Here is a 25,168-nt window from a genome sequence, read left to right as displayed (position 1 = left end):
AGCCCGGCTGAGGGGATCCAGGGTAATTCACAACAGTTGAATATGTATAAGAGGAAAGAAACTTTGGGTTTTGTTTTGGTGCATCATGTCCTCTGAATCAAGAGACTTTGAAGTAAAAGACTTTGGTACAGAAGGCCCTGATGCTGGTAATGGAACTATATCTTCGTGCTGAAGAAGCCAGAGTGTGTGCTTTGCTCAAGTGGGCCGCCTTGTCCCATGCAGAAAACGTGGGGAAGGGAGGCCAACAGCCTGAACATCCTGACATATCATTTTGTGAGCGCTTCTTTCTTTTTGAAGAACACTACCCCCACACTATTTGTATTTAGCGGTAAGGATTGGCAATCGTTTTTTTAGTATAGGCCTTTTTACTTTGACGAGGCTCCACTAGGACTGCATTATTATTTTTTGATGGTCGTAGCGTGCTCACATCTGTACATTTAGGGTTAGATAGGTGTTTATCAATCCACCTCCCCACTGTTCTTGTCTACCTGTGGGTCAAAATGCTGCTATTGTGACGTCTGCAGGGGCTGGTGTCTGCTCCGGCAACTCCTTTCGCGCACTCAATGGTACTGCCCCCTCAAAAGCTATTTTTGCCAATTTCTTCTGTACTGTTACCGCTTCCTCCGCCTGCAAACGTGGAGCTGTTTCCTTTTCTCGTTCTTTTATTCTTTTGCAGTGATGTATGATAATAGTTTATATGTTGGCCAACCCCTTTGCTCCAATGCCCACTATTTTTTCTAGTGCCTTCCAAACTTCTTTGGGTAAACCCCTTTTAATAATGAAGTAAAAAAGAGGAACTGATTGGTCCCACTGGTCGCACGTCTTTGTGCGCTACATCTCCTGAACCTTAATAATGTATTGTGCTGTGTCCTCCTCATCCCCTGTGGTGTACAGCATGATAGACTGTAGGCCTAGAGTATTGGGGTGTGTTCGCTGTAGCACATCCCACACCTGCGCTCTGATATTGTTGAAAGGTGCGCCATTATGAGAGTCATTGTCTAGTTTTACTCCAGGGTACCCCGATTTGACACACACTTCTCCAGCTTGGTCCCCCACTATTCCGACAAGAAAACTTTTCATATCCCCCTCAGCAAACTGGATCCCCGCGGTCTGTTCTTCCAAAGCATACATCCACTTCCCATCCCCGGAAGTAAGGGGCAGGAGAAGCTTGATCAAATCATTCATATCAATTTGCGCCCAGGGCACATAGTGCGTCCTGCCTATGCCTCTCTGCAGCAACAGCATCTGTATACCTGTGTTCCTTCCTTTTTACATCCTACACTTCCCTTTTTCCCTGCTACTGCCACTCGGCCAAACCTGTTCCGTAACCTTGGTCCCCACAAACTTTCCAACCGCTGCGTAATCTCTGGCATCTGCTCACTCGCTTCATCATCCTCAAATGAGTCTATGGTATCTCATTCCTCTTCCCTCAACTCCCTAGCCATACCCCTTCTCACCTCACAGTCCCATACCCTGTCCTTCCTGATGGCCCATCGCCACCTCCGTCTATTTTGACATTCACATCCTTGATTGCCGAGCTGTTTTATCTAAAAACAAATGTCACCCACTCTCCATTCATCTAACCCATTCCCCTTCTTTCCTCCTCCATCCTGTGCTGCCCTCAATCGAGCCAACTATGCGTAGCCTCAAATGCTTCTTCTAGCTCCTTCTGTATCTTCCGGTCTTGGGGCAGGATATCGCTCTGTGTTGGAATGTAGGGATGTGGGGCAGTAGCTAGAGTAGGCACGTATGTAGTGTTTGTGTATCCAGTGGCGTGTGGGTAAAACCCTGTGTGTGGGGACACAGTCACTGTTCCCTGTGGTGCTATGGACATTGCGTCTAGGGCAGCCCCTTCAATGTTCTGAGCCCTGCCCCCTCAGGGTCCTCCACATCCTCCATCTTCCACAGTTCCAATATCTCTTTTCCCTTTTGGACTTGTTTACCTTTATACTTTAGCAGCTAGGAACATGCTTGTGTTGTCCAGTATCCCTCTATTGCCTTGCTCTGGCCAGGAGCGAGGCATACCCCTCCCCCCTTTGTGTCTCTACCACCCACTGTTTGTGGTATTTCTCAATGTTATCCCTATACAATGGTAATGTACCATACATATATTCTAATGGTGTCCCCCTCCCACTTTTGCAATTTGCGGGCCCCAAAAAACCCACCCTTTACAGATATGCCCTGTGCACACTTTAATTACACAACGTCACTACCAGTCAGTGGCCCTGCCTCCCTGTCGCCCTCTGTGAACACCTCCGCTGCCCCCCTTTTCCACACGCACATACACACACACTTGTTCAACTCACTCGCAAAATGGAATCTGAACACTGGCCCACCTATGTCCTCTGCCTAGCACACACAAAATCTTTTACACTGAAGCAACAAGTTAAAATAACAAGTTAAGACAACAACTACTACTTCCACTGAGCCCTCTAATTATACAGAGCTCCTACATTTTTTCCTTTTATCTCCTTGTTACAAAATAAATGGAGCCATCATCTTCCCTCACCAGTAAAGGCTCCCCTTACTCCTGTGTTTCCTCTGTTAAAATCCTCTTAAATATCCCAAAATAATAAAAAAAACAGAATCTTGCCACATAGCCTTACCACACCTTACTTTCATCCATGCATACCACACTCCTCCATTCTCACTACCTCTTGTCTCTTGCAAGGGTTGTACTCATGTCTGCGTGGTCACCCGAGCTCTTCTGTCCCGCGGTCCCAATAATGGCCTGCACTCTCCCAGGAGCCACGCCCCGCTCCAAATAGCAGACAGGAATTCTATGAAAACGGCTTCTGCACACCTCTGCGGGTTGTGCGCTTGGGACTGGTCGCTGCTGGTTGGCGCGGCCCCTTTTGAGAAGCGGGGGTCGCTGGTGTCATGTCAGGGTCACCAAACGTAGGAATGCCCCAGGCGCTCACACCAGAAAAAATACAACCCACTAGGGAAAAAGGCCCAATACACCTCTTGCAAGGATAACTGGTTTGATTTCCATACAAAAGGAAAAGCGCCAACAAAGAACTCTGCTGTCGGGAAACGTTCTGGCGAGATCAGTATGAAAATACTTCATGAAAGCATTCAGCGTCATTGGTGATGCAAGTTACATAATATGCAGATCCGCGCTGTTGGTTGGTGAGCCCCTACAAACAGACGTGCCAACATTCGGGATCCTCTGAGAGGGAGATTTCACCACTGCAATCGGGTGAATGTATTTTTCCCATGGGATTGCATTGGCGTTCTAATTATTTTAGGTGCGAGACAGTAAAAAATAGCCAGATTTTTCAATTAAATATCAGGAGTCTACCACCTAAATCGGGAGAATTGGCATGTATGCCTACACATAGGTCAGCTGCTACATAGGGGATACCAGGACATTGGTCCCTCCCTGTCCATCCGTCCCTCTTCTTCCACGTCAGCGATGTTGCAGTCATCATCAGTCAGCGCAAAATAACAATTACTAAGAAAAAACACATTTATTTCTATGTAACAATGCGCCTGGTACGAACAGACAGGGGCCCCTTTCCCAGAGGGAAAGCTGAGGTCACACTAACTCACACACTTCACTTGCTCCCAGACAGGCCAGCATTTGTCCAAGGTCTCCCACCCTTGTTCTGGACTAGGATTTCATCCTACCCCTGCACCTTACTGCATGTGACCTAGGAGTGAAGGCAGGAATGTCCTGCCTTCTGATCTTTCTGATCGAGCAGGGAGTCCAACAGGTTTATGGTCAGTGGTTATCTAGTACTTCAGAATTCAAGGGTCCTAAAGCCAGGGCATTGCAGTGCTTTAATTTAGGATTGGGTCTGGTGGGGGTTGGAGGCCTGTGCTCTCCTTCTCATGGGATTGCACAGTTCACAGACACTCTGCCCTCCTCCCGTGGTCTTGCACGGCACATTCTTCCCAGGGCATGAAGGTTGGCAACATTTTAGGACAATGAAGGGTTGTATGTGGCGGTGCTGCTCTGGCCTTTCCCATCGGTGTGTGTGTTATACAACTGATTCCCTTGCTCATGTTCCCGGCCTAGGCCTGGAGTGCTGTCTATCACGCTACGTTTAAGCTTTGTGCCACAATATGGCTGCTATTCACGCATATGCACTATGCCTACAAAACATGCAATAATTTGATCATGTGAATGCCTATAATGCCACCCCTCTGCCCCTTGTCTCTTATATTACTGATGACAGTCTTTGCCTAATTCTAAAGTGCTCGGGAGTGCGGAAAGATTGTGTCCCCTTTCCAACTATTCTAAACCTGAAGCATCATCAACTCCCCACTGCAGCATTCAGAGCTACTTTGAGAAACCACAGGGACTTCAGTCTCTTAATTAGCAGCTGCAGGCTCCATGAAAATTACTTATTTTTGGAGATATTTCGACGATTTTTGTTTCAGGCACAAAATAATAACTCATGACATCTATGATTTCCCTTGGCACCCTAATTATATAAAATATTTATGGAATCAGTCATTGACACGGGTAAGTAAAACAAAGTGTTTATAAAACTGCAAAGCTGTTAAAAATGGTGACCATTATTTTTGAAATATGATAACACCTTAATTTGTATTCATTGTATTGTTCAGGTATCACTTTGGCTGTGCTGGATTTTAATGTTTGGAAATTCCATGCTTCTCACATCCTACTATTGCTTGTGTCTACTCATAACATGGGTGAGTACTATTGGAAGAGTATTATCTTTAGAAAAACAAATCAATGACTTTTTCCTTTCCCAATGCTAATCTATCAATCTTAACTGGGCCTTACCTCTTCCCTCAAATACAAGTTGATAATAAAATAAGTCCTGAAACAGTGCATGCAAAAACATTATGTGGTTAGGTACTTTGTTGACCATTCCTTTACTTTGTCCCACTTGTGTGAATCGTGCAACCTGCTGATGAGTCCACAAATGGTTTTAAAAGCTGGAAAAAGGAGGGCAGTAGATCATACATACATACATGAGTTTTAACACTGTTATTGGCTTTCCAATAAACACTGTGGATTGATAGCTACACAATTGACAAACAACATGATCGTGCAGTGAACTAGCCCCTGGATGCCATGAATCAAAAGGCCAGAGTCATTGGTGGGCATGCTCCTTAATAAAAGGCCTGCGCTGAAATAATGTGGGACACATGGACTATGGAACCCATGTAAAAGGAAACAAAGTGGGCCTAAGATGCTGAAAGATGCAAACTGCCGTTCATGAAGGAAGCAAAACACACGCGGACATAACGTGTAAATAAATCTATGGAGAGCTGCACCGATATTTATATGAAACAGGGTGCACAGAATCTCAAAAGAAAATGCCAAGATTATGTTTCAAGCATCTGCAGTGAAACAGAGTTCATTTCATGTGCAAATTAAATAAAATTTAATTTCGAAAAGGATTGTGTCTTCCAACGTATTCCTCATCTTAGATGTATTCGTCCAGCTTTGGCTGCTTCGGAAATGTTTTCTCGGCAGAGGCCGCCGTGCGTCGATATCCTCGAGTCAAGGTCCCTCGAAGGTCTTCCTCGATGGTGACGTCATCGGGTATACAAGGAGCACGCGCGGTGCCCGTTGGCCTCAGTTCTGTTTTTCCACAGTACGTGTTGCTTCGGAGACTCGGCGGGCCTTGATAGTTCTGTGATACAGTTAATGTGAAGAGATATTCGCGATGTCCTCATCGTCGACCCCGACTAACCCGCGTTCAGGGTTCTAGAAATGTAAAAACCTGCGGTTCCAAAATGTCGATCATGGATCCGCACCGAGAATGTCTGTGGTGCCTCGGTGAAAACCACAACATGGAGGCCTGTGCGAAGTGTCAGGCTATGACGGGCAAGGCCTTGTGAGAGAAGAAGGGAAAGCTACAGGTAGGTCGAAAACCCGACTGAAAATCCTCAAGCGTCGAGTCGAGAACCCATGAGGAGAAATCTCCTCCACACGAAAGGCAAAAACATTGGTCTGGGTCTCGAAATGGTTCCAACCACTCTTTGTCTTTGACAAAAAAGTCTAAAGAAAAGATGCCACTGGTCCCCTTCCACCTCGTCTCTTGACTAATCCCCCAAGAAAATTAAATGCTCCACAAAACATTCTTCCTCCGAAGAATGGGAAGCATTTAGAGTTAAAATGATGGAGGTTTTTGAAAAGGCTAAGCCTTGGTCCGCGTCTTCCTCGGAAGCCGGCCGAGAGCATTACCGTTCCGACACTCGCACCCCCTCGAGCCCGGGTGATCGAAGGAGAAAAGATTGGGAACCTTCCAGGACCCTGAGTGATAAAGATTGCTCGAGTGGAGTCGACCGCTCGAGGTCATCGACGCCGTCCGGAAACCGACACACCTCGTAGGACGAGCCTTCGAAGAGAGTCTCGACACCCTCGAAGCCAGCTCCGTCTACTGTTATTTCATCTACGCCATCAATGCCTTTTTGGACGTCGACCCCGAAGCCAGCCTTCGGTGGCAAAAGTTTCAAAGGCTCCAGTTCAGCCAGAAACGGACACAATGACAGCAAAAGAAAAAGTTGCAAAGACTACAAAGCCTTCAGCCTCCATTGTAACAGCTCCTCCAGAAAAAATGTATAAACCTCTGCCAAGGAGAGAATATTTTAAATCCTTGTCTAGAGTATGGCACCCCTAATGTCCCAGAATGTGTCATTTCTGAGGAAAGCAGAATGAGGGATTTAGTGGAAACTTTGCATAACGCAAGTGGTGTTGATACATCACCTGAGACAGAATTTGGCAGACCAGAACCAGGGGAACATGCCAGTCCCTCATACGGACAACTGCTGACAAAGGTGGTGGATTATTTAGAATGGGCTACACCACCAACTCAGTTCATCCAGGATGACCTGGCTGACATACTGGATCATGGCCCCACTGAAGATCCGATTTTACCCTTCCATGTAGCCTTACAAAATAGGTTGGCCAAAAATTGGAAGACCCCAGACTCAATTCCTCCTGTGAATAACTCCCTCACGTCAAAATACCGCCCTTCCAGTAGCGACCCCTGCTATCTGTCCAAACACCCCACTCCCGAGAGTCTGGTGGTCCAGGCAGCCACAGCTACATCAAATAAGGTGGCGTACCCTTCCATCCCTCCGGATAGGGACAACATGCATGTGGATGATTGGGCACGCAAGGTATTTTCAGCTGGCAATATGGTATTAAAATCGGCCAACTACACATGTGCCTTGGCAACATTTTCGTACACTCTGTGAGAGTGCATTGCAATGGCGGCAGAGCACATACCAGTAGGGGAAGAAAGGGAAGGATTCCTAGCCATCGTTGCAGATGGAAAGGAGGCTATGCAGGAATCCCTTCAGTCTGGATTGGACACTGCAGATAGTGTGAGCAGGTCAATGGCCACAAGCACAGTGATATGCAGATTTGTGTGGTTGCGAAAGTCTGGTTTCGCACCAGACGTGCAAAACCGTCTTTTGAACATGCCTTTTGACGGGTCTCACCTTTTCGGCAACAAGGCTGATGAGAGCCTTGAGAGGTAGGTCTCGAAAGAGGCTGCCAAATATTTAGCAGCTGCTATTAGGCAACCTCAGCCTTTTTGTGCATCAGGACAATCTTTGAGGGGACGATCCTATAGTTATTACTCCTCATATGGAAAGGCGAGAGGAATGGCCAGTAAAAATGGCCAGAGAAAAAACACTTGTGGTGGACGAGGTAAACGTGCTAAACCAGCCCCAGCTGCAGCTACTTTACCATCAGCAGCCACAGCAACCGCCACAAAATCACTTTGAGGACTTGCATCACAAGACACCCGTGGGAGGCAGGCTGTCCCAGTATCTGCAAGAATGGCGAGCCATTACTTCAGATGTTTGGGCTCTTGAAATAATAGCCCAAGGTCACTGCCTTCCTTTTCTAACGCAACCTCAAAGCAATCCACTGGGGAGATTGAAGTTTCCAGACCCGCTCCTACAGCAGGAAGTCTTAACCCTGCTAGAGAAAGGTGCTATAGAACCAGTACCTGTAGCGGAGAGGAACAAGGGATGGTACACCCCATATTTTTGGATGCCCAAAAAGGGCAGAGGACTGAGATCCATCTTGGATTTAAGAGGCTTGAACAAGCTCCTCAGTAAGGACAAGTTCAAGATAGTTACTCTTTCTCAGATCCTTCAGGCCCTTCAACTTCAGGATTGGTTGGTGTCATTGGACCTTCAGGATGCTTATTTTCATGTGTCAATCCATCTCAAGTACAGAAAATACCGGAGGTTCACCGTTGGTGACTCGCACTATCAGTTTCCAGTCCTACCAATCGGGTTGACCTGCGCCCGAGGGACTTCACAAAGTTGATACTAGTGGTGGCAACGCACCTCAGGAGATGGGGGGGATTCACGTCTACCCCTACCTGGACGATTGGTTGATCAGGGCGCGCTCTGCCAAGCAAGCCCTGAATCATCTGAAAGTCACCTGCCACTTCCTCCGCAGACTGGGCTCCTCCCTCAATTTCAAGAAGTCACAAATGACACCTTCCCAACAGCCCCAATACATAGGGGCTGTATTAGACACATCCTTGGGAAAGAGCTCGCCTCCAGTCAAGGACTCAAGACATTCTTCAGATGGTTTCCAAATTTCAAAATCCCCAAAATCTCCAGGCCTACGACTGCTTGGCCTCATGGCATCCTGAATTTTCCTAATGCCAGAAGCACGCCTGAGGAAGAGATCCCTTCAATGGGCTCTAAAGACTCAATGGTCCCAATTCTCAGGAAAAATGACAGATCTCCTTCAGATTCCGAACAAGTTTCATCAGGGTCTTCTGTGGTGGACTTGCACAGAGAACATCCTAAAAGGAGAACATTTTTGGCAACCATGGACGGAGATTACAGTAGTGACAGACGCCTCACTCATAGGGTGGGGAGCTCATACTAACGATCTGACAATCAGCGGTCGTTGGTCTCTATCGGAGTCCAAACTACACATCAACCTTTAGGAGCTGAGAGCAATCAGACTAGCGCTCAAGGCTTTTCTGCCATCTGTCAGGGGAAGAAATGTCCTGATAATGACGGACAACACAGTGGCCATGCATTACCTAAACAAAAGAGGAGGTGTAGGGTCACTACCTCTGTGCAGAGAGGCAATGCAGCTCTGGTATTGGGCAATTCAGGAAGGAATCTCCTGATCGGCAGTTCATCTAGCTGGGGAGGAGAATATGCCAGCGGATGCTCTGAGCAGGCAGAGTACTGTGTCCCACAAGTAGGAACTGGCTCAGGAAGTCCTTCAGGAGATCTTCGCCCTTTGGGGAACTCCTCAAGTATACCTGTTTACGACCGGAATCAACCGAAAGTGCGAAAGGTATTGCTCAATGGAATTTCCCCCGAGAGGAGCCCTAGGGGACGCGTTTGTTGTGGAGTGGAACTTCCCACTGCTATACCCGTTCCCTCTGATTCCTGAAGTCATCAAGAGGTTAAGATGGTTCGGAAACGTCATGATCCTAATTGCCCTGGATTGGACCAGGACAACGTGGTACCCGGACCTTCTAGATATGGCCATCTGCCCTATGTTACGTCTTCCTCAGATAGAGGACCTTCTCTCACAAAAGGAGGGCCAGGTTCTCCATCCAGAGGTCAGGGCTCTCAACCTTCATGCTTGGTATCTGAATGGCTGAGATACAAGGATTGGGACCTTCCAGATGTCATGGAGGTGTTGCTTTCGGCTAGAAGGCCAGCAACAAAATCTTTGTACCGTTGCCGCTGGAAGAAGTTTTGCAACTGGTGGAGGGAAAAGAATGTTGATCCTTTTCTGTGTTCTATCCCAGAAGTGTTATCCTTCCTCTTCTCACTGGCACATAGAGGTCGTAATGTTGGAACAATTAAAGGCTATTTTCAAGCGCTCTTCGGAAGAATGTTCCTATTTTAAAATTCCTTTGATAATACAATTCTTAAAGGCACTCACCAATGTGTTTCCTCCTTCTTCTTTCCACGTCCCAGTTTGGGACCTTAATCTGGTTCTAAATGTTTGATGTGTGCCCCTTTTGAACTTTTGCACACATGTCCATTAAGATTACTAACATTGAAAACCGTTTTCTTGGTTGCTTTAACATCTGCACAAAGAGTGAGCGAGTTGCAGGCACTGTCTTCTGGGCCACCCTATTCTGTGTTCCACACAGACAGGGTTTTATTGAGGGTTAAACCCTCATTCTTACCTAAAGTTGTGTCTGATTTCCATTTGAATCAGAAGATCATTCTGGCCGCGTTCTATCCCCCAACTCATCCCAGCAAGGAGGAGGAAAGATTGCACAGGCTGGACCCGAGAAGAGCTCGAAGCTTTTACATTTCTATGCTCTCTGTGCTTAGAGTGGACGATCAACTTTTCATTGGCTGCACCGGAAGGAAGTTGGGTCAATCGGTGTCAAAACAAACCCTATCACGTTGGATTATGCTTTGCATCTCAGAATGCTACAGATTGGTGGGCAAAGATCCACCAGAAGGCTTGAGGGCCCATTCAACCAGAGGCATAGCCTCTTCGATAGCCCTTCAAAGACGTGTTCCCAATAAATCCGTTTGTGATGCGGCAACTTGGTGTTCGCTGCACACATTTTCAAAATGTTACAATCTGGATGCTTACCACTCTAAAGAGCTTGCTTTTGGTAAAGCAGTGCTGTATTCAGCTATATATATAAAACAAAATAATAATAATATTAAAATTCTACTCCCTCCTTCAAAAAACCTTTACATTGCTTTGGGAGTCCATCTAAGATGAGAAATACATTGGAGGACACAATCCATTCGAAGAACAAGTTGCTTACCAACTGGTAACGTTCTTTCGACTGGATGTTCCTCCAACGTATTCCTCATCCTACCCCCCTTTAGATTTTCCAGTGTTATTTCCACTTCAACTCTCGCAAGGCTGACACCTGGCTATCTATACAGCAGAACAAGAGGGGGGGAAAACAGAACTGAGGCCAACGGGCACCACGTGTGCTACTTGTATACCTGCTGACATCACCCTCGATGGAGGCCTTCGAGGGACCTCGACTCAATGACATCGACGCATGGCACCCTCTACTGAGAAAAAAATTCCAAAGCTGGACGAATACATCTAAGATGAGGAATACGTTGGAGGAACATCTAGTCGAAAGAACGTTACCAGTTGGTAAGTAACTTGTTCTTCATTTTTCCTCCAAAGTGACAATCGGCAAAGCAAAATGTTCACCAAAACCACTAAAAACGTGAGTATGATGTTCTTATCTAACAACTATATGCCAGGGACAACCTAGTAGTTACACTTATATGTATATGCTGAAACTGTGTACCTTCTAAGAGCTTATTTAAAAATGAGTTTTTTTTTTTAAAACATATCTTTATTATTTTCATTGGTCATAAACACAAAAAAAACTTTGTACCAACATTTCACCCCCCCCAACTCACCCTCCCCCCTCCCACCCAGGGACCCATGTGACTTGATTCGTGGATTTCTTTATGCGTTGAAAATGTCTGTGACCTTTAAGTTGTGGGGGCACCATTGATCCATAAAGTCTGACTGCAGGTGTTCCAAGACCCCACCCCATTCTTTGGTGAACCTGTTCTTAGTGCCTTGGATTGTGTGAGTGACTTTTTCCATTGCTAGCTGCACCCATACTTTTTGAAGCCACGTAAATATTAGCGGTGTATCCTTCTTTTTCCAATTTTGGGCAATTGTTGTCCATGCCGCGATGAGAAGTCCCACAAAGCTTCTCCATTGTGCTTTCGTGTAGCTTCTTGTAGTGTCATCTCTCATGCCACACATCCATACGCTCTCATCTAGTTGTCCCACATCTGGAAATATCTTGCCCATTTCTCCCTTAACTTCTTCCCAGAACGGCACTATTCCTTTACAGGCCCACCAGATGTATCTCCACGTCCCTACTTCTCCGCACTCCCTCCAGCAGAGGTTAGATGTTCCTGGGAACATAGTATGCAGTCTCTCAGGCGTGTAGTGCCACTGAGTCACTATTTTAATCCACATTTCTCTCATCTGCACCGCTCTTGTCAGTTTGGGGATCTGGGCCCATATGTCCTCCCACTGTTTTCTCGTGAGTTCCATTCCCAGCGTTCTATCCCATTTGCGCATATATGCCCATTTGATCTCTTCACCTTGTTTGTTTATAAAGGAATATAGTGTCGAAATCCATTTCTTTGCCCCTGAGTTGGTTGTGATGTATTTCTCAAATGGGGTTAGGGTTCTCGTTGCCGCCTTTGCTATTTCAGGAGTTTTTAGCCAGTGCTTAAGTTGTTCATAACTATATCTATTCCGTGTGGTTCTTGTTGGGAGTGTGAGGCATGATTCGTATTGAATAATTTCATTGTTGCAAAACGTTTCCCCAATTTTCGTTATGCCCGCCTCCTCCCAGTTGTCTGATGTACCCTGCTCCAACCCTGGCAGAAACTGCGGGTTCCTCCATATGGGTATGAATGGGCGTAGTGTGTTAGACATTGCGCCCTTTCTTGTTTGGGTGTCCCACGCCTCCAAGGTCGTGCTCAGTATTACGCTGATCCCTATGTTGGGATGTCTGTGCTGTTTCTGCTTCCAGAGTAGTTCCACTAGTGGGGTTCTAGCCACCGCCCTATCTTGTGCTGCCCATATCTGTTGTGGGTCTTCTCCCAGCCATTCCCGAAGCACCTTTAGTTGGGCCGCTTGGTAGTATTTTTGAAAGTGGGGCAGTGCCATCCCTCCTTCCCTAGTTGACAAGGTTAAGACCGCCCTGGACAGCCTCGGAGTTTTCCCCTTCCACACAAAAGTTGAGACTACCCTCAGGAGTGATTTGAAGAATGAGCGGGGAATCCCCACCGGCAGGGCTTGGAAGTGGTATAGGAGCCTTGGGAGAATGGTCATCTTTACCGCCTGAATTCTACCCCACCATGATATCAGCAATGGGTTCCATCTTCCTATGTCTCTTCGAACGCTAGTAAGTAGCTGCTGGTAGTTTTTACTGTACAGTTGGTCTACCTTGTGTGTGAGAGTAATTCCCAGGTATTTAATACCCTCCTCTGCTATCTTGAGGTTGAGTGCCCTTGCTTCTCTCTTAATCTTATCCCCGTCTCCTGCCAGTATTAGAATTTCTGATTTGTTTCTATTGATTCTTAGCCCCGAGATGGCCCCGAAAGTTTCTAGCTCTCCCATTGCTGCAGCCAGCAATCGGTCCGGCTCCTCTAGTGCCAACAGCATATCGTCCGCATAAGCGGTAATCTTGTGTTGCATGCCTGCCATCTCTATCCCCTTAACATACGCAGCTTCCCTAATTTTCATCAGTAGGGGTTCTAGGAATATAGCATATAATAGGGGAGAGAGTGGACACCCTTGTTTAGTTCCCCGAGATATGTACACCTTTTCTGTTACCTCCCCATTGATGGCCACTCTGCAAGTTGGGGCGTTGTAGTTTGCTTTAATTCTGGCAATAAAGTGTTCCCCAAATCACATACATTGAAGTGTCTTAAATAACATGGACCATTCCACTCGGTCAAATGCTTTTTCGGCATCAAGTGCCAGGAGAATTGCTGGGATTCGCTTTATACCAATCTTTTCCACCAGATGGGTGACCCTTCTGAGATTGTTGTGTGTTTGTCTTCCTGGGATAAAGCCTGATTGATCTAGGTGAATTAATTTAGGAAGAAGCGGGGAGAGCCTAGCTGCTAATATCTTAGTGTATATTTTGGCATCTATATTTATCAGTGAAATTGGTCTATATGAGGCCGGGCAGGATGGGTCCTTCCCTAGTTTGTGAAATACCAGGACCTTCGCTTCGTTCATGGTGGGGGTCACATTGCCACTTTCTTTAAAGGAATTCAATAACCTGGTTAGAACCGGGGTCAATTGGTCCGCATATTTTTTATAAAATGGGGCCGTATAGCCATCCGGGCTTGGGGCTTTATTTTTCGGTAGTTCATTTATTGCTTTTCTAACTTCTTCTTCCCTTATGGGGTCTTCTAAAGCCTGCTTGTCTGCCGGTGAGATTTGCTGGAATGTGAGGGATTTCAGATATGTGTCCTGTGCGTCTGCCTCCGGTTGGTCTGTGGTATACAGTTTCTGGTAGTATTCTCTGAAGACTTCCCCTATGTCTTGTGTGCGTGTAAAGTGTTCCCCTTTCATGTTTGTAATGCTTTTGATTGTTATGTCTTTCTGTTTGGCACGTAGTTGTCTCGCCAGCAACTTATCTGCTTTATTTGCTTTAATGTAGTACCTTTGTCTTAGGTATAAAAGGCTCCTTTCCGCCCCCTTTGTGCGCAGCATTTCTAGCTGGCCCTGCGTGTGTCTAAGAGTCCTCTGAAGTTCCCTGGAGGGTTGTGTCAGTATCTTCCCTTGTATCTCAGTAATTGACCTTTCCAATTCTTTTTCCCACACCGACCTCTGTTTCTCCATCGTTATTTTTAGTGCCATTAGTTTCCCTCGGATCACTGCTTTAAACTCCTCCCAGACTGTGGAGATTGATGCTTCCCCTGTGTCATTGTCCGTGAAGTATTCTTCTATCATTCCCCTTATGGTTTCCCCCGTGACCTTGTCCTGGATTATGTCCTCCGGCAATCTCCACCTCCACAGACCTCTAGATTTCCCCTGAAGTTTCATATCGAGCCACAAGGGTGCGTGATCCGATAGTGCGATTGCCCCCTTTTCCACCTCCTGGATTCTGCCCATGAGGCCCACCGAAGCCCATAGGTAGTCAATTTGTGACATCGAGTTGTGGACATGTGAGAAGTAAGTGTACCCGTTTTGGTCCCCTCTGAGTTTCCTCCATACTTCACTCAGGGCCATCTGGTCCATTTGCTGCTTAAGTCGTTTCGATGGAGCCCCCTGGCTATATGCCCCTCCAGTGCTTCTGTCCCTTTGTGGGTCCCACGCCATATTCAGGTCTCCTCCCAAGATCACTTCCCCTCTTGCGAAGGATTCTAATTTGTCCAGGGTGCCTCTTAGAAAGCCGTCCTGTCCCACATTGGGCGCATATATTGACGCTAGGGTGATCCTCTGCCCCTCCAGCACCACATTTGCGAACGCATACCTTCCCTCCTTATCTGTGATGGAGTTCTCCAGTATGGCGTCCCTTCCGGTCCTCATTGCTATGATGACTCCCGCCCTCTTGTCAGTGGCGTTAGCCTGGGCCCATATTGTATATCCCCTTATCCGAGCCTTTTGTTTGTCTTTTGCTCTTATATGTGTTTCTTGTAGGAGAAGGAGGTCGGCCCCTTCCCTTTTGAGTAATTTCTCCAGTTTCACCCTTTTTGCGGGGTGATTCATCCCCCTTATGTTATAGGTCACTATGCGTATCTTCCCCATTTTGTAAGGCACAAGTTCAGAGTATTTGACATCCCTTCCTTCTCCGCTGCCCTCTGTCTGTTGTCCCGGTCCCTCATTCCCCGCCCTCTTAACTCCCCCCCCCCCCCCAACTGGTAACAAAAACAGAACCGAACTTGTTGCCCCCGAGTAGGGCAAGGGTTCCTACTGATGCCAGGACGTTGCGCCCGAAGCTCCCTGCCCTCCTTCCTCTCGGGGGGTGTGTGTGTGGGGGCTCCTAAACCCCACATAAATGTCTTATCTTACCCGATTCCAAGCCGGAGGGTCCATCCCGGACCGCCTTCTTCAGTTCTTGTACAGCTGCTGTGTTCTCTCCCGCCCCCTCACCAGAGTTTGGTGCGATGTCGCTTGGCGCCCTCCGTTCTCTCTGTGTCTTATCCTCTTTTCATGTCGGCTTCCTACGGCTTTCTCTTCCTTTGGCTGGTCTATTGTGCTTGATCGTTTCCCATCCTTTAGGTCTTCTCCTTTTCTCTCCGCTGGGTGCCGCTTGATCCCCGTCCTCCGTATCGCCCTGAAGGCCCATTATGCTGAGGCCTTCTTCCCAGGTGGTTGCTCTCCGCTGTTTCCCTTCCCATGTAAACGTCAGCCCGAATGGAAAAGTCCACTTGTATCGAATTTCTTTCGCCAGTAGGGCCTTGACTAGTGGGGCCATCGCCCTTCTCTTCTGCAGTGTAATCAGTGCCAGATCTTGGTACAATTGGATTTCTTGACCGTTCATTCTTATGTGATCCATTTCTCTGGCCTTCCTCAGGATTTGTTCTTTTTGCGGGTAGGAGGAAAGCGCCACCAGGACGTCCCTTGGCCTCTCCCCAGGTGCTCCCGATCTTTTTGGGCCGACCCTGTGGGCTCTCTCGACTCCGATTGTATCCGGCTCTGCTGCATCTAGGATATTGCTGAACACTTCCTTAACTGCCGACATGAGGTCTCTGTCCTGTACTGTTTCCGCCATATTTTTGATGCGGATGTTGGAGCGGTTCTCCAAATCCTCGCACTGAATCTCAAGGTTATGGGTGAGTCTCATCAAATGTTCCTGGGTTTCACTCGTCTGCCGCGTTTCCTCATCTATCCCCTGGAGTGTTCTTTCCAATATATGGGTTCTTTCCTCCAGTTTCGCCACATCGATCCTTAGGTCTTGGACCGCTTGTTTCATGTCGTTGTTCATCGTCGTGAACTGTTCCTGTACGGAGGACATGAATTTTTCTTGGAGTTCTTGGAACCATGATTGCATGTCATCCCTGGATGGGGGTTGTATGGGGTTCGCCTGTGCCATTTCTTCCCTTTGTTGGTTGTCTTGCGGCTTTCCCTTCGCTTGCGGCGTGGTGTCCGCCGACCACAGTTGTAGGATATTTGCATCTTGCTTTGAGGGGATCGGGGTCTGCTGGGAGGCACTAATTTTACTTTTTGCCCTTGACATGTTATGAATGTCTCTTGGAATATGTGAGGGCTTCTGATGGTCCCCTGTGTGCTTATTGGTGTTTTCCCGGGGTGTGCGAGGGCTTCTGATAGTCCCCTGTGTACTTTGTGCTGTGCCCCCCTGGAGCTCAAGAGGGTGTCTTCTTGGATCGCCCCTAGGCGCCCCGTTCCAATATGTCTGTGCCTGCTTGGGGTCTGCTTAGGCGGGTCCTCTCTTCCCGGGGTGAGTTTCTTTCCTTGTACAGATTTCCTGTCTTGGCCTCGGGGGGCTCCTTTCTATGGTCCCGTCGATCAGCTGGACTCTCCCGTGTCTTGTTACGGGATCCACTCGCCCACTGGTTGTGTCCCCTGTCTGTGGGCTCCTACTCCAGTGTTTCCCTGCCGCTTCCCGTCTTTTTTTCCTTTTCCTATAGAGTATGTATTTCTCCCTGCTGTTAGATGTGACGGCGCCTGGGGAGATCACTCTGCTTGGGTACGGTTTCCCCTCATTCGCGCTGCTCCGCTCCCTTCTGGGGGGGGTCTTTTCTCGCCGGATTTATATGGCCGCCGCACTCTCTCCCCAATTCTTGGTGCTCACCTTGTGCGGGGGGCGCCCGCCAATTTTCTCCGCTTCAACCCCGTGATCCTGGGGCTCTCACTCGTGCCTCTGCTCTGCGCCGTGTCGGGGGCCCTGTGCCCTTAGTGCCGGTCTCCGGGCGTCTTTCTTTGTGGCTCTCTTTCCTTCCTCTGCGATGGGCGCGGGGGAGGGGGCTGGAATGACCGCTCCGTCGCCCGCTGTTGCTGCCGTCTGTGGTCCGGTACCCTCTGGGGGGGGGCGATGCCTCTGCGGTTCTCCTTGGAGGGGTAGGGAGTCGCCCCCACCGCCTCTGTCCCTTCTCCCTCGGCTTCGTTGCAGGCGGTCTGCCCCTCCGCTCCGCAGCGTTGGAGCTGCCGGCCCGGCGGCGGGAATCTCCCGATGGGGGAGGGGTGACTTCTCCGAGGGTACCGTCCTCTGCGTTCGGCGCCCCGCCGACGTGCACCCTATCGTCCGGAGCCCACGGGCAGCATTGGGAGGAGCGATCCGCTCGTGTGCTGCGCTGACTTTGCTTCGAATTGTGCTTATTTAGGCGGCCCGGTACAAGCGCGGCTTAGTCGCAGCTCGTCTCCGCGGCGGCCATCTTGGAATGGCAATAAAAAAATGTGAGTTTTAAGGCAATTTGCGTCTGGGCACATGAAAGTTCAGTCTTCAGAAATGAAACTGACCAAAGCATTCTTCTCCCCTTTGCTGTCCTGAAGGCAGGCCTCTGTGTCCTCATCAATCAGCAATATGTCTTAATAATACAAGCCTAAATACAGGGAATAAGGTACTCTTAGATTGGAAAGGCATGGCAAACCAGATAAGATTGGGTCTGTTCTGGCCGCACTGCTAACCTCTGGGTCACAACCCCTCACAACCCCATTAAAAAATGCATTAGCTTAGTCACTGGCCCTTGAAGGAGCAGGCTAATCTTAACACAGATCCCTTTCTTGATGTCATGCCTGAACCAAGCAGAACTGGTACATTAAAAAAAGTGGGGTCTAGCAAAATGAGTAGGGAGAATGCCCTTGGTTTTAAATGAGGTGACCGTTAACCCCTTCTGATCATCCCAAAACCATGTTTGTTAGATAAACACAACTAAAGTGATTCATGAAAATGTGATGTGGCCCTCCCTCTGAGTTCCAGAGATGTGAACATTTTATAAAATATGCCAATCATAATTGCTATGACGGTCGTAAAATGGCGTATTTTTCACTGATATGATTCCGGAGTAAATGAAGAAAAACAGTATCTCTGCACAGGAATGACATACAGACTTCTGACCAGGCTCATCGGATTTGTGTTAAAATGCAGGGCTCAAATATGTATTCATACATATTAAATTGTGGAGATTAAGGGCACTTGCCATGTAGTGAGATTTCTATGTCCCTGAACCAGATTGAGCCCCCTGTCGAAGTAAGACGATGAAGTGCTTGCCTCCCCTAGTGTCCCAAAGCACTCCCACATTCCTTTGTCCTATCAGCACACAGGGGGTGTGGGGTAGTGAGAATTAGCCAATCCCTTTTGTGATGATCATGACACAATGGTAATGGCATCTGCTCTATAACTAAGCCAACTTGCCTCAGAGCAGGACTTTTCCCACTCATTCCATGAGGTGATCTGCTATCCAAATCTGGCGTGAACATCCCAGTAGAGAGAGGCCTAACCTTGCAGTGGAGCCAGGAGACATAGAGACTGACTGGGACCCTTAGAGGAAGCAGAGGAGACATTAGACTGATCCCCTTTGGCTGTCCAAGCAGTGTGCCCTGACACCCTCTGATGTCCAGTCCAGACCTCTCCTGTAAGTAGAAATACCCCAAGTCATAGATTGCATAAGCCCTGTATTCTTTCAGCATTGCCTAAGATATTTCCCCATTGAAAAACCCCCCTGTTTTGCCTGTGTATTTTAGTTATTTCAATAAACAGGATAATTCACTGTGCACTCCCAGATTCAGTAGGAGAATTGTTTAAATGATACTATTCTTGGTATTCTGTAATAGCAGTATTTGAAACCGACTTCAGGTGCAGGGTAGAAAACTGTCAACCGTGGCATATGGGTTGTAAATCTAAAGAACAAAAGAAAAGTTCCTTGTGAAGGAACTCCTGTCCCCTGCACACTTTCAGTGGCTTAGACAAATAAGGCCAACAATTTGTCATAGATATTCAATATGTGTTTGTGTAACAATCTTTTAATCATATTTGGTTAATCTTGATAATAAGTAATAGTCATACAAGTTATACAATGATTTTCATTTTCAAAACAGATGTATTGTTCTTTTTCATATGGCCCAATGCGTTTCGAGAGGATTTCTCTTCTTCAGAGGCAATTGTGTACATTCAAGAAATTTTGAGGAAAACATTTAAGATGTATCATTATTAAATTATTAATTCATAACTGCAAAGCCATATTGAACATTATTCAGTACACGTCACTTCTCCAATACATTGGTTGTGTCTGAGTTCTACTATATTTACATAGTATACAAGCTGTGTTCAAGGCATAATTCATATATCTGATCAATTATCTGTGGTTGATTGTGATTCACATAGTATGAATACATCTGTTGAAATAGATGTCTAGGCTTGTTAGTCACTCTAAGAAACAGTACTAAAGAAAGCTGAGCTAGGTACTGACCTTGATAATTCATACATTTAATGAATACATACATTTCTGTTTCTGGTGATGTCTAGGATCATAGGAGAACTCGGTTTCTTTGTTCTATTCCTGAGGGGGTATCAAGCACCCTACCTAAGGGAGAGAGTATATATGTTGTGATGCTGGTACAGACTTTTTAATCTATAAAGTAGCTTCTGTCTAAGTATATCAAATCAAAGAAATAATGGTCTTACTCAAACTGGGCAGCTGAAGATAATCAGTGTGTGGATAGTTCTGAAAAACCTGACGGTAATTTCTTAGAGAGATTGACACCAGTATTCAAAATAATTCCAATTTAGCGCTAAGTCTACCTGTAAGTAAATTATTAGTTGTATGTTAGTAATCTAAATGCACTAGTGAAGTATGGGGACACGCAGGAAACTAATTAAGAATACTTTATTAAGGTATATGTATAACTATATAATAGGGGATATGAACAAAGCGGTGAGTCTTCCGCCTCTGCCAACCGCCAGCTCACTGCCCCGCATAATTGCATTCCTTGCATTCTTATTCCAGAACGCTCGTCATAGCACCAGCTGTAGTATACGATACTACACATCCCTCTTCTTCCACAAGACATTCCTCACTCGCCAAAGTCCATCAAATGAGCCAGGCTCCGATAGCTTCTTCCAAACCGAGAAGTTGAAGACACCACACTCGGTATACGTGTTGGTTTAGCTAAGGACTGACTGACTCACAACATTCTTTTCATCTCCCTCATCACAACCACCCTTGTCATTACATTCGCTAGGCATGAACATCACCCAACCATTATTCCACACTATGCCATCACACATTCTCACTGCATGTTTGAATACTTCAATTACTTTAATAGGCTTGGACCATTTGCTGCCATCCACCCTAAATGCCTCTGGCAACTTGATCCTTACATAACAACCCACAACAGGAGTCTTGCTAACTCTGAACCTCCTGTTATCATGTTCTGACTTATTACAAAATTGCCTCTTCAAAATATTTGCCTCCACATCGCCTACTTGACACCTCCATACCCAACGCAGCACTCATCCACCCCGGAAACAATTTTGTTAGCCCTCCTACTTCTACTAAATTCAAAGGGTGACACAACTGTAGTACTGTGCGGTGTAAACCTATTGTCATGATTCCTGCCCCTCATGTCCCCAGCCCTTCAAGATGTCAGGCTGTACCCATGCCACAATCACCTACATGGCCCTCAAGGGCCTCTCCATCCCTCTAAAGACCCACTTGGAGTCAGACTTGGCGCTTGTGGCACCAGACTCACTCACTCCCATAGGATAACATTGGGGATTGGACTTGCAGTGCATTGATGGGGACAAGATGGTTGCCCACACATATTTCGGTTCCCAGAATTGCATGTGCGGTCTAGTCTTTTGGGTGTGGTTCAGTCCAGAGGCGCCTGGGATATCCAGAGACTATTTAAGCCACACCCAGGCTGAAAAACAGGCTTTGTGTTTTCAGCACCTGCAGCGTGACCCTCACTGTGTTCGGATCGGTCTCCAGTTGGCCTGCATCTTTCTTCTGCGCTCAGCTCCTGCAAGAACAAGACCACTGTTAGGAACAACCTTACCTTGCAGCGCTTCTGCCCCTCAGTCATCGCTCCTTCTGTTCTGCGGGCATCCCCATCCCAGCACGCCGCTTCCTAAGGAAAAGGGAAAAGAACAGAAAAAAGGCATTAGTAAGCATTCTGCAAATCTTCGCTTATTTTTAAATACTGTACGAGCTTCAAACGCTTACCTGAATCCCAGCAGCTCTGGGGGAACTCTGTCTCCTGAACTTCTCATCCATCTGCAAGAGGGAAAAGACACTCCAGGTTAGCGTGGAAACATCTAGAGGCGCTGCATACCGCGCTTACCCACCGCATTTGTTCTTCATAACAGGCATCCACGCTGAAAATGTCGCGGCACCTAAAAGACACAGAAAAATAACTCAGTTCAATGAAAATACGAAAGGGGTGCATCGTGCATCACGCTCTTACTCACCTTCAGGGCTAAACATCTCAGCAGCACGCCGCCATCCCCGGACGCCGGCCATCATCGAAGGAAGGAAAGGAATGAAGTTAGAGAATTGTTCAAAAGACTCATTATACTTACCTGTTGGACTCTTGCCAGCGAAGTAACTAGGCAGCAACGAGCCCGCATCAATCAACGCGCCCCTGCGCTGAAGGCAGGACAGAGAGCACACTATCCAAGAAAACAAGGCCCAGTCTCCAGTCGAATAGCCTCCAGGGAAGGGTTTGAGGTTGTAAGAGGTCAGAACAGGCTGAGTGATGTGGATACCAGGTGAGCGTTACACCGATGTGCCACCACAGTCTCTTTCACCACTTCCTTCCAATCCCTACGATTCGACCATGCCCATCTAATTGCTTCCTTCAATACTCTGTTATACCTCTCCACAATTCCGTTAGTCTCAGGATGCTAAATGGCACTAGTTAAGTGTGTAATGGGCTTCCCTTTTAAATACTCCACTATTTCTTTGGACTCAAATTGAGAACCATTGTCAGTCAGAATCACTTCAGGATAGCCTTCGCGACCACACATTGCTTCCAAGAATCAGGTAACAGCTTTGGTCGACACACTTGCCAACATTTTAACCTCAGCCCATCTTGTGAACATGTCAATCACCACAAAACAGAAAGTTTGGTAACACTCACTCCATACTGGACCTAGGATATCTATAGCCAGTTTCTTCCATGGTCTATCAGGCACATCTGTCATCACCATCGGATATTCCTCACTTACACAGCCTTTATCACACTTGTTGCAAAGGGTACAGCCCCTAACTCTTCTTTCAATTTGCAGATCACAACCGGGCCACCAATACGTGTTTCTTATTCTGGTCTTTGTCTTTGAGATTCCTTCATGTCCATAAGTATCATTCTTTCTCTAATCCCCTCCGGTCGAATCAATTTATCACCTCTCAGCAGGTAATCATCCTATTTGCTGAGCTCATGTCTTACATTCCAATAACCTTCAGCTCCTACTTCTTGAACTTTGTTAATTGAAAATGTGTTTTTGTAGAGATTATCCATCACAAACATCATTTTAGTATCCTTAGCCATTTCTTCCATCCATTCTTGTCTGGATATGGCCGACTCCTGCATAACACAAATCATCTCTTGCTGATCATCCTCTTCCTCGCCTTCTTCCTGAATATTTGTCATCCTCGAAAGACAGTCTGCAGCATAGTTCTTCACACGAGGTATATACTTTATCTCCACATCAAATCCCTGCAGTCTAGCAACCCATCGTCTAATCCTCCCTGATACTTTATCCAGGCCCTTGGTCATGAACACTTCCCCGAGTTGCTTGTGATCAGTGTGCACCTCAAATCTTGTTCCCCACACAAAGCTCCTGAACTTGTTCACTGCCCAAACTATAGTGGCATATGCTTTTTCTGCACCTTTCAAAAGTCGGGAAGCAAAAGCTGATATACTCTTTTCCTACATGTAGCTGTGTCAACATTGCACCCAAGCCCACGTTGCTTGCATCAGTCGTGATCATTGTACATCTTCCTCTCACATAATTCTTTAATGCTGGTGCTGCTCCTAAAGCACTCTTGATTATTTGAATTCTTCCTCATATGCTTCACTCCATTCAAACTTCCTGTTTATTTTTGTTAGATCTCTTAACAGAGCTCTGTGATCAGAGAACCCCTTTGCATATTTTGAATAATATTCAGCCATGCCCAAAAAGGTCCTTAGGTGTTCTCTGTTTGGGGTGGCCATCTTCTCTATAGCTGCCTTCAATTCAGGTCTAGGTGCAATACCATCCTTGGATTTCACATGTCCCAAGTACTCAACTTCTTTCCTATTGATCTTGGATTTTTTTCCTTGCTCAGCGTCAGCCCTACATTATGTAACTTCCTAAAGACCGTCTCTAACCTTATATTGGGCTCCTTTTCTGTATATGCATACATCAATATATCATCTTGAAAACAAATGACACCTTCATCCCCATCAAATATGCAATGCATGATTTTCTGAAACACTGAGGCCAATGAGATGAGTCCAAAAGGCATCCTTCGGTACTCGTATAACCCTTCTGGTGAAATAAATGCAGTCAAATTTCTTCAATCGTTATGCAGTTGCACCTGATGATGGGTAGAAGTAAGATCCAATGTCGAAAATACTTTGGCCGAATCCATGTTTGAAAGTATTTCTTGGATATTGGGTAATGGATGTCTCTCAGGGATTATGCATTTATTTAATTCCCTTAAATCAATACACACCCTCACTTTTCCAGAGCTTTTTTTAAAAATAACAAGAGGCGAGACCCATTCTGCAGCATCAATCTTCTCTATAATCCCTTGTTCTTCTAACTTCCTTAATTCAATCTTAACCTCTTCTCTCAGAGCCAAGGGAACACTTCTCAATTTTTGAGCAACTGTTTTGCATCCCTTCTTCAACTGGATGCGATGTGTAATGCCTTTAACACAGCCAATACCATCCCTGAATACTTCCTTCTTGAGTTCCTCCGCAACCATTACACTTGACTCCATCGCATATATTGATTCCTCTGCACTGGCATCCAGCCGTACTTTGAGCCAAGCTTGATGCGTCCAACTAAGTAACAGTAGAACACCTTTCTTCAAGACATACACTTTTCCTGTAGTCTTCCTATCTTTGAATGCCAAACGTGGCCCTGAACCATCCTATAATATCAATTTTGACACCTCTGTAGGCTTTGGGATTGATATCATTTTCATTCAGCCAATTTTCTTCCATATCATCTCAGGAAATATAGATAATGTTGGAACACTATGCATGGACATGTTTGTCGTGAACGTAGAGTCCCCTGCTCCATTTAGCTCAATGGTAATCTCTCCTCTTATTTATTTCTCGATATTATAGTGCTTTTTCTTATTCTAGTTCCAGCTATTAACGTTCATATAGTGCAACTGCTTTTTTTCATATATGTAGTTCACTTATATATCTCATGTATGTAGCTTGTGTATATAGTTCACTTCTATAGTTCACTTACTTATACAGTTCAAAACAATAAATACACAGATAAACGGTGACGAGGAAGGAGATAGCCCTTCCGTGTTCACTTTTGCAATGCGCCTGACTTGCGTGCCGCCTTTTTTTGTTTTTTTGTTTTGCAGTGCCTCACCCTTTATCGCTCCTGTTAATTGCCAGGCGGTGACAGCTTGTTACCACGGAAACACTTGTCAAACAAAATGGCGGCACGCACAGAACATTTTGTTAAGTCCTTTACTCTAATTCACCGTTGGCAATGCGCGTGTGCTCCAGTTTGTTATGATGCGGCTGGAAAGAAATGCAGCGCTTTCCTTATAAACG

The 25,168-nt window shown here is 46.4% G+C and overlaps 1 protein-coding gene across 3 annotated transcripts in view; it reads left to right on the top strand.

The window, feature by feature from the left end:
- Positions 1 to 25,168, top strand: part of DPY19L1 (dpy-19 like C-mannosyltransferase 1) — a 2,006,077-nt gene that overhangs the window by 592,708 nt on the left and 1,388,201 nt on the right. For 2 of the 3 annotated variants that reach the window (XM_069613244.1, XM_069613242.1), the window contains exon 11: positions 4,579 to 4,665. The exons of the other annotated variant lie outside the window; for it this stretch is intronic. In XM_069613244.1, the coding sequence (XP_069469345.1) occupies positions 4,579 to 4,665 (87 nt within the window). The remainder of the gene's footprint in view (positions 1 to 4,578; positions 4,666 to 25,168) is intronic. 3 annotated transcript variants of the gene reach the window in all.

This window comes from Ambystoma mexicanum, chromosome 5p (genome assembly GCF_040938575.1).
Source record: "Ambystoma mexicanum isolate Mex_15411 chromosome 5p, UKY_AmexF1_1, whole genome shotgun sequence".
Lineage (NCBI taxonomy): Eukaryota > Metazoa > Chordata > Amphibia > Caudata > Ambystomatidae > Ambystoma > Ambystoma mexicanum.
The sequence above is the reverse complement of the archived record's forward strand: the minus strand, read 5'-3'. Positions and strand labels throughout refer to the sequence as shown.